Source organism: Scyliorhinus canicula, chromosome 12, assembly GCF_902713615.1.
Source record: "Scyliorhinus canicula chromosome 12, sScyCan1.1, whole genome shotgun sequence".
Lineage (NCBI taxonomy): Eukaryota > Metazoa > Chordata > Chondrichthyes > Carcharhiniformes > Scyliorhinidae > Scyliorhinus > Scyliorhinus canicula.
Genome location: NC_052157.1, coordinates 62,642,738 through 62,652,906, shown reverse-complemented (window position 1 = coordinate 62,652,906; position 10,169 = coordinate 62,642,738). Strand labels below are relative to the sequence as shown.

General features: G+C 49.1%; 1 protein-coding gene across 1 annotated transcript in view; it reads left to right on the top strand.

Moving 5' to 3' along the window:
- Positions 1-533: 533 nt before the first annotated feature.
- Positions 534-10,169, top strand: part of LOC119974266 (CD276 antigen homolog) — a 46,866-nt gene continuing 37,230 nt past the window's right edge. Inside the window, exons 1-2 of the mRNA XM_038813037.1 lie at positions 534-827; positions 4,689-4,771. Coding sequence (XP_038668965.1) covers positions 534-827; positions 4,689-4,771 — 377 coding nt within the window. The remainder of the gene's footprint in view (positions 828-4,688; positions 4,772-10,169) is intronic.

The window sequence follows — 10,169 nt, the reverse complement described above, 5'->3', positions numbered from 1 at the left end:
ATCAAAGAACAATACAGCACAGGAACAGGCCCTTCAAGTCTGTACCTGGCATGATCCCAACTTTGGCCAAACACCTCAGCACTTCCTTGTGTCGTATCCCTCTATACCCATCCTATCCGTGTATTTGCCGAGATGCCTTTTGAACGCTGTTAATGTATCTGTTTCCAGAACCTCCCCTGTCAACGCGTTCCAGGCACTTACCACCCTCTGCGTAAAAAAACCTGCCTTCCACACCTCATCTAAACTTTGCGCCACGGACCTCAAGCGTATGTCCCCTGGTGACTCACCCCTCATTAAAAGTTATGCTCTTCTGTTCTGTTTACTGAAATCTCTCACACCTGGAGCCTAGTAAATCTCCCCTTCATTCCTGTCCAACCAGGGGAATTATAAATTCAAGCTTTGGGCAAATTCGACCTCCTTTGACTGTTCTCAACCATTTAGGGCATAAATTGTTGCCGAGGGTGGAAAGGCTGATTTGAAGGGATACCAGTTTTTAACTCTGCACAATATTCCTCGCTCTGCAGTGTCTGACGATGATTCATACCTCTGCCAGTTTGTCCAGAGGAATCATTTTAGAAGTAACCTCAACACAAACGCTGCACACGTGTTGGTTGGTGATGTCAGAGGAGGGAGGAACCGTCAGAGAGGAGCGGGGGAAAGTCCAGGATGATTGTTCGGTTTCGGTTCTATATGTCCAGGACTCCAGTGGGGGGGATCGATGGGATAACCTGGTCCACATTTCAGTTGCTCCTGAACAGAGTGAGTGGCTCTCCCATTTCACTCCTGCTCGGAGCGGGAACAATCCCTCAGCTCTCTACCCGCCCGAGGTAAGTCAGACCGTCAGAAATTAGTTCAAACCCCCTGCGATAGCGAAGAGAAAAAAATTCTCGTGGGAAACAGCTTGTTAAATTTCTTTGGGAATTTGAGGATATACTATTGAAAGTAAGCTTAAAAATGGAGTCAACTCCAACAACTTCAATCCGAACTTTTGCAAAGTGCTCAGAATGTACTTTAAACCTGAGAGGATTATTTCCGATGTAAATTCAAATTGTTTGATCATTTTCCTGGGCGCGATCATTTCTATCGGGAGGGATAGTTTAATACTTGGGTGAAGGCTTTTTTTTTTGAGAACCATTTAAATCTGAAGATAATCTTTTGTGCACACTTTAAAATTGAAGGTAAACTTTTGACTTGCATCTGAAGCTAAATTTGTGGGAATGGTTTCAGGCAAAAGATTAAATTTGGGGGGTTATTTTTTTAAGACAGGTATATTTTAAAATATCTTAAAACTTTTGGCAAGTCGCTGGATTAAAAAAAATAGATTTGTCGTGCAAAGTGAATGGGTTTTGTTTACTATTTTGTGGGCTGTGGGCATCGATTGCCACTCCAGCATTTTTATGCCCATCTCTAATTGCCCCTTGAGAAGGTGGTGTTGAACCATCTTCTTGAACCGCTGTTAGGGAGGGAGTTCCAGCATTTTGACCCAGCGACAGTGAAGGAATGGCTGACATACTTCCAAGTCAGGGTAGTGAGTGACTTGGAAGGGAACTTCCAGGTGGTGTGGTTCCCAGGTATCTGCTGCTCTTGTCCATCTAGATGGCAGAGGTCATGGGGTTGGAAGGTGCCTTGGTGAATTCCTGCAGTGCATCTTGTAAATGGTACACACTCTTCGTCGGTGGTGGAGGGTTTGAAAGTTTGTGGAAGGGGTTCCAATCAAGCAGGGCTGCTTTGTCCTGGATGGTGTCGAGCTTGTTGAGTGTTGTTGGAAACATGGTATAATTGAGAATTACTGACTGGGAATTGAATGAGAGATGGCCTCGTCTCCAAGTGTTTGAACCCCATTTTTTTGGTACTGCTAACAATTGTTTTGATTTTGCAGTTGATAAACATTCCAGTAAGGGGAAGCAGGAAGGAGTCCAGACAGGGCTTTAATGAGACCACACCTGGAGTACACTAAACCGTTTTGGTCTCCTCATCTCATTATCTCCCTATCCGAGAGGGGCAGCATGGTGCCACAGTGGGTTAGCACTGCTATCTCACAGTGCCAGGGACCTGGACCCAACTCTAACGCTGAGTGTCTGTGTGGAGTTTGCACTATCTCACCGTGTCACCGTGTCTGTGTGGGTTTCCTCTGGGTACTCTGGTTTCGTCTACCTGTGCAGGTTAGGTAGATTGGCCATGCTAAATTGGCACTTAGTGTCCAGGGATGTGCAGGTTAGGTAGGGGCTGCGGGGACACGGTGGGGGTGTGGGCCTATAAATTTGCTACAGAGCATGTTATCATGCTCTTTTAGAGGGTCAGTGCAGACTTGATGGGCTGAATGGTCTCCTTTGCACTGTAGAGATATCTATTCTGTAGATGGAGTGCATTGAAAGTTCATCAGATTGGTTCCTGGAATCTGAGGGTTGTCCTTTGAAGAGAGATTGAATAGATTTGGCCATTGGTTTCTGGAGTTAAGATTGAGAGGTGATCCCATTGAAAGATATAAAATTCTGAGAGGGTGAAGGGTGGGAGAGGTCTCAGGATAAAGAGGTCGGCCATTTTGCAGTCAGATGAGGTGAAATGCCTTCACTCAGAGGGTTACGAATCTTTGGAATTCTCAACCCCAGAGAACTGTGGGTGCTCCGTCACTGGATGTATTCAAGATTGAGATCGGTAAGATTCTTGGGCCCTGAGGTGTAGGGTGGGAATGTGGAACAAGGTGGAAAATCAGCTATGATCTTATTGAATGGAGGGGGAGCAGATGCGAGGGACTGAATGGCCTGATTTTTCTTTATTCCCTCATGGAATGAGGGCCCAGCAATTTTCCCATTCCTAATTGCCCTCAAGTCGAGTGCCTCACTAAGCCATTTCAGCGGCAATCACATTGCTGTGTGGGATCTGCAGTCACACTTAGGCCAGACCAGGATAATGAGGCAGATTCCCTCCCCTAAAGGTGAACCGGATGGGTTTTTAAGGGGAGAAAATCCCATCCCCTGTCACACCCGGTAAGAATTTTGTAATTTTTCCAGTGAGGTTGTCCCTCGTTCTTTGAAATTCCAGGGGAATTTTGGGCTGGCCTAGTATCCTCGATCGAGCTCTCATAAGGACAAGGAGACTAAAACTGTACACAGTACTCCAGCCGAAGGCTCTAAGCAACTGCAGCAAGACATCTTTACTTCGAGCAGAGAAGGTTAAGGAGGAGATTGAATCGAGGCATTCAGAATCATGAGGGGGAGTTTGGGTAGAGTAAATGAGGAGAAGGTTTTCCAGTGGCAGAAGGCTCATAACCAGAGAGATACAGATTGAAGAGAATCGGGAAAAGATCTGGGGGCCGGTGGGGGGGAGATGAGGAGGATTTTTAAAATCTCTCAGCGAGTTTTTGTGATCTGGAAGGCACAAAGGGATTAAAAGCAAATGAACCCTCAGTTCATTTCAGCTATCATGTAGAGAGAGAGAGAGGGAAGGAGGTGACTGAAGATTATAGGGACAGAAGGAGGTCACTAAGGCCGAATGGCCTCCTACTATTATTGTGAATCCATTCAGCCTGCCATTCTGTCAGATCCTGGCTGCTCTATCTTAACCCCATCGCCCCCTCCTCTGTTCAGTAATCCTTAATCCCCTTAACTCAACAAAAAAAAAATCTATCGATCTCGGTTCTGAAATTTCCAATGGGTCCCTCCCAGCCTCTACAGTATTTTTGGGGGGATGGAGAAAGTTCCGGATTTTCTCTCCCCTTTGTGAAAGGAAGTGCTTCTTGACATCACCTGGATGGCCTGGCTCCGATTTTGAGGTTCTGCCCCTGAGTTCCGGTCTCTTTCCCCCACATTCCCACCCACCAGAGCAAATATTTTCTCTCTCTCGACCCTAGCGAATCCTTTAATTATCTTCAACCCCTCTTGATTTGTTCACCCCCTTGATCTTCTTGACTCGAGGGTACACAAGCTGGGTCTGTGCAACCCGCCCTCAGAATTTAACCCGGGTACCCTTCAAAAGGGGGAACTGGGAAAGCAATTGTAAGGAAGGTATACTATTGGGCGAAAATTTCCTAAATAATAGCTAGCAGTCTCCGGCAACCGCGGGACAAATTAATCTGGCTAGTATTGCTGGACTAACATGTTAAGCTGCAGCCAGCAATCCGGACCGATCATGCAGTCCGTCGCTTTGTGGGATCTGACTGTGCTGCAGTTCGTTACCTAACGACGGCGACTGCACCTTCCAAAAAGAGAATTTTCTTGGTTTTATTAATCCAAATTTATCGAATTGAATTTACCTCTGCCAGCTGCCTTGGTGGGATTTGAATCTGGGACCCACTCCCCCCCCCCCCCCCCCCCCCCCCCCCCCACCACAAAGCTTCGTGGCCTGCCTCTGGATCGCTCTTTGCGATATCCTGCGGTGGGGAAAGGCACTATAGAAATGCAAATCCTTCTTTCATTCCATGTTAAATCTGGGATGCTCGATTACAATCTCCAGAGGGAGACCACCAACTATTTAAATAAGAAATTTGAACTCCTGGTTGTTGAATGAAAGAATTCGGGCTGCAATGTTTCATGTTTTATGAAAAACATTTACTCTACAAGAACCAAACAAAGCAAGTATCGCTTATGTCACATTACAGTTTATAAACACTAATCTTTTTAGTCTGAAAAGCTCAACAGGATACTCTGTTTTTTAAAAAATCAGTCTAAGAATTTCCTTGTATTCTACAGGACTTCAAGGATCAACCCAAGGTGTGCCACAGCTCTCTGGAATTCACTTTGATTCTCCTCCGTGTTCCTGCTATACTCTCGAGGTATGAGATTTCTTAGGTTCTTCCAGTAGCATTCAGGCAGGCAACACATTGAACATCTTCTGAAGCATACCACGATTGTGAAGATCCCAGTTTAATCATGGGCTTCACGCTCTTCTTGCCGAGTGAGCTTCTTCTCCAGCCAGCTTTCTTTCTTTTTGCTTCTTTCCAATCTGTTCCAGCTCCAAACATAAACTGCTTTGATTTGATATGTATGTGGATACTTTAAGACCTTCCCTTGTTTACCAGTTGCTATTGTTGATCTAGGGAATTACATGAATAATTCAAACCGTTTATGAAGACAACTGCAGGCATTTTGGGTGGAATTCTCTCAGAGAATGACTATGGGTGGGATTTTCCGTTTCACCGCACCCGTTTTCCGGTGCAGCCCCCCCCCCCCTTGCCGGCAGCAGGATCCTCTGCCCCACCAGCCGGCCAATGGGGTTTCAGAAAATCCGTCAGTGTGAATGCACTGCCAGTGAAGCGGAAGATCCTGCCGATGGAGAGTCCAGCCTCTGGTGTCATTTTGGGCAGGATTCGCAGGGTGATTTCTGCCGGGTGTATGGACGTGATACAGGTCGCAATTCACTCACACTTAGTCATTTTGTTTTGTAGCTTGGCGAGATTCTCAGTGAATCATCCCACTGGAGTGGGAACTAAACTCGCTGGCAACACCAACTCCTCGGAGATTGGGACCCAGGGTGCCCAAACATCAAAGTAAAGTTGAGGGTCCCCCACAACCACCCACCCACAACACTTCCAGATATCACAATCCCCGCAAACATGAGCAACACCTCCAACCCTGGAGAGGCAACTACTCCCCATCACTAAATGTCCACATCACACACCCCTACCCCATACCACCCAGGCATGGGGTGACCCAGCCTCACCCCCATCCATCCACGTCAACATCGGGGCATTACCCCCACCCAAATGAGCATACCCTGCTACAGGGTCAGTGACCCCCCCATCCTGTTTTTCAGCCATCCCGTTCACTTCCCCCCCCCCCCCCCCCCTTCTTCAGCCCCCACTTTCAGTCACTCCTTTCAGTCCCCCTCCCCCGTTCAGGCCCCCTGGTCAGCCTCCCCTCTCAGCACTCCTTTTCCAGCTCCCCCACTCCTTCCAGCCTCACCCCTTCAGCCCACTCCTTTCAGACCCCCTCCCCCCCCCACTAGCCCACTTCAGGCCCACCCTGCACTCCCGCTCGTCATACAACCTCTTCAGCGCTCCTCCCACCCCATCACGTCTGGTACAGATTGGCATTGACCTCTCACTGTGCCGCTGGGGTAGGTGAATCCTGCAAGCCGGAAGACTCCGGTCTCAAATGGGCTGCGCATATTTATATGAGTTTTAAGACTCATGTAAATATGCTGACCTGGTTCACATCCAGTGAGGGTGTGACCCAGATCGCATCGGGTACTGCGGGTCAGGAACATTGCGATCGGTTCGGCGCCTGGCATGAAACCCGCTTTGGGGCTCTCCTACTATTCACCAGGAATAGTGGGATTGGCATTGGGCGCAATGCAGCCAGAGAATCGCACCTTTTGTCTCCATCAAGGAACGCAGAAAGGGATTCTGCTCCACTGTTTAATGCTTTCCCACTTCTAACTCTGACCTTATTAAATAAACAGAGGCTTTCTTTTGAATTGCAATCACTTTATCAACTCCAGTTTTTTTGGGGGGGAATGTTGTTGTAGGCCAGAGGCCTGACGTAGGCCAGAGGCCTACACAGGATAGTGCCTTGCAGTAGGGACAGAGGTCTGACATAAGGCATAGGCCTGGTAAGACAAAGGCGTGTGGCCAGTGGTCTGCATAAGTTAGAGGCCTCAGGTAAGTCAGGGGCCTGTACAGGCCTGAGGTCAATAGGGGGCCAAGACCGATGTATAGGACAAAGATCTTAGTAGGCCTGTGAGTACGGGATGGGTGGAATAGGGAATGATTTCACAGTCCCAGGATGAAGTTGAGACTCATTGTTGAGCTGCAGGCCTCCATTGCTAAGGTTAAGATCCTGCCCCACTTTATAGAGTGCCTCCCATATGGCCCCCAAGCCCAGTTTAGCAGCTGGTGGTCAGTGACCAACCGCCTGCTGGCTTTTCTGAGCTAGGAGGGGCCATGTGTTGCGCACAGGCTGAAACTGGGCTGGGGAAAATCCCTCCGCAAAACGTCAGCAACGTATGTAGCTGTCATGTCCCTGGAGAATAATGCAGACAGTTCTATTGTGGGCCTCACGGGGTTAATTAGGGATTATTAATGTCATGTCTCACTCTTTCTCTGAGTCAGAACATTGTGGGTTTGAGTTCCCAACTCCCCCCCCCGCCCCCCAAAAGACATCTGCACATCCTCAAATACAAAGACAAAGTCGAGCATGTGACACTTCAGGATACACTTCTTTACCTCATACGTCGGTCCACGCTACACAAAGGCCCCGATGATGAATTTAGCCACAAGAAGCAGGCAGAGGAGCATCATGGGTTCTAACTTTGGATCAGGAGGTCAGCCGCTGACGCCTGGCCTCAGGACCTTTGCTTCGAAGGGGGAGGAGGGCGATAGGGTCAGAGCTGGGGAGTAAAATCACTTGGGCTGTCCCTCGTTCTTGGCCACTGAGCAACTCTCACCCGTCATAGTGAACCTTGCTAAAGTTGCGATGCCTGCTGTGGTCGGATTGCCAGTTTAGAGCCCTTTTCCCCAGCGGGTTGTGATAGGCTGTGGAAGAGGTAAGAGGAAGAGTGGGTGGGAGGAGGTAAATAAGGAGAAAGCGTTTCCAGTTGGTAGGAGGTTCGATAACCATAGGGACATAGATTGAAGAGAATCGGTAAAAGAACCAGAAAGGGGAGGTGAGGAGAATTTTTTTTTTAAACAGTGAGTTGTTGTGATCTGGCAGGTGCTGCCGGAAACGGCGGTGGAAGGAAATACAATCTGAGGTCAGAAACTCAGCAAATAACACCCCTTTGGTTCAAATAAATATTTAGGTTTTTGTTTAGATGTGGGGACAGGCCCAACGTAACGTGGGGATTTCCCCAACTCTTGAGCAAGACACTTGTGTAAATTCGGTTTTGATTTTACCTGACTTTTAGAACTGCACCTTTATTTACTTTCAGAAAAAATAGCAAAATCTTACAGAGTGTGTAAAAACAAAGGGCGGGATTCTCCGTCAGCCGATGCCAGAATCAGGAAAGGCAATTGGGCTGAGAATCGGTTCCGATGCCAAAATCGCGGCAGGTGCTGATTTGACGCCAAATCACTATTCTCCATCACCTTGACAGTGGCGCCATTGCATTCCGGAACACGCGTACAGTTGCATGTCATTAGCTGGCCTTACCCAATATTCTCCGGGGCCTCTGCGATTCTCCGCCTCCGATGGGCCGAGTTACTGATGGCATGGTTCACTTTTTAAAATGGTGACTGCTGAGGGGAAGAGAGGAGGTAGGACATGGAGAAGAGCGACTGCGGGCTGCTGGGCCGGACACTGGCTGGGGTGGGGGACCCTGCCAGGGTCGGGGGAGGAGGGGGACAAGGCCCCCCCCCCCCCCCCCCCCCAGACTGGAGCAGTGTCAAAGAACAAGGAACAATACAGCACAGGAATGGGCTCTTCGGCCCTCCAAGCCTCTACTGGTCATGATACCAACCTTGGCCAAAACCCTCAGCACTTCCGTTGCCGTATCCCTCTATACCCATCCTATTCATGAATTTGTCAAGATGACTTTTGAACGCTGTTAATGTATCTGCTTCCACAACCTTCCCTGGCAACACGCTCTAGGCACTTGCCACCCTCTTTGTAAAATACCTGCCTTGCACTTCGCCTCTAAACCTTGCCCACGGACCATCAACCTATGCCCACTGGTGACTGACCCCTCCACCCTGGGATAGAGTGCCTGCCCATCCCCTGTATCCATGCCCCTTATAATCTTGTAGACCTCTATCAGGTCACCCCTCAACCTCCGTCTTTCGAATGAAAACAGTCTGAGTATATTCAGCCTCTCCGCATAGCTAACACCCTCCATACCAGGCAACATCCTGGTAACCCTCCTCTGCATCCTCTCCAAAGCCTCCATATCCTTCGGGTAGTGTGGTGACCAGAATTGTGCGCAATATTCCAAGTGCGGCCGTACCAAGGTTCCATACAACTGCAGCATGACTTGCCAGTTTTTATACTCGGTGCCCGTCCAATGAGAGCAAGTAATCCGTATGCTTTCTTGACTACCTTGTCCACTTGTGTTGCCACTTTCAAAGATCTATGGACCTGCACGCCCAGATCTCTGACTTTCTATGTTCCTAAGAGCTTTGCCATTTACGGTATATTTCCCCTCTATGTTAGACCTACCAAAATGCATTACCTTCATTTGTCTGGATTAAACTCTATTTGCCATTTCTCTGCCCAGGTCTCTAACCTATCCATGTTCTGCTGTATCCTCTGAGAATCCTCAACACATCTGCCACTCCACCAACCTTGGTGCCATCCGCACGCTTACTAATCAGACCCACTACATTTAACTCCAAATCGTTGATGTATACTACAAACAACAGAGGTCCCAGCACAGATCCCTGTGGAACACCTCTCGTCACAACCTTCCATTCAGAAAAATACCCGTCTACTGCTACCCTTTGCCTTGTGACCGAGCCAGTTCTGCATCCATCTTACCATCTCATCTCTGATCCCGTGACTTTCCCTTTTGTACCAGTCTGCCATGAGTCATCTTGTCAACGACTTTACTGAAGTCCATGTAAACAACATCCACTGCCCTCTCCTCATCAATTATCTTTGTCACCTCCTCAAAAACAGTGAGTTATGATCTCTCCTTCACAAAACCATGCTGTTGCTTCACAAAACCATCGCTAATGAGTCCATTTGTTTCCAAATGGATGTAAATCTTGTCCAGGCACCGATCGCGGCCTGCAGCCATCTTGCTGCGCAACCCACTAACCACTCACCCTGGCCCCTGGTTCTACAGGGTGACACAGACCATATGAGCACCCCTGCCACAGGACCCCACCACACACCAGCAGCCCATCAATGGCAACACCCAAAATAGCCCCTACGGGGGTCGCAGTGCCTACCCTTGGCAGGGGCAGCAGGGAAGGGTGCCAGGGCCAGAGACCCCCCCACGGTGCCAGCCACCACCTGGCAGGGGTGCGGGGATGATGGGGTGGGGGGGGGGGGGGGGGAGGGAGGGACATTTGGGGGCGGATCCTGGAGTGCCAACTGAGGTCAGCATGGAGCCGGTTGACACCTGACAAACCCTGGCACTGCGGGGGAATAGGGAAGGGCAGCCACTCCTGGTGGCCTTCAGGGCGACAGTCACCCTGAACCTTTATGCAACGGGGTCCTTCCAGGAGCTGAGTGGGGGTCTGTCCGGGATCTCTCCGACCTCGGTGCATAGGTGCATCCGTGCTGTCATGGAGG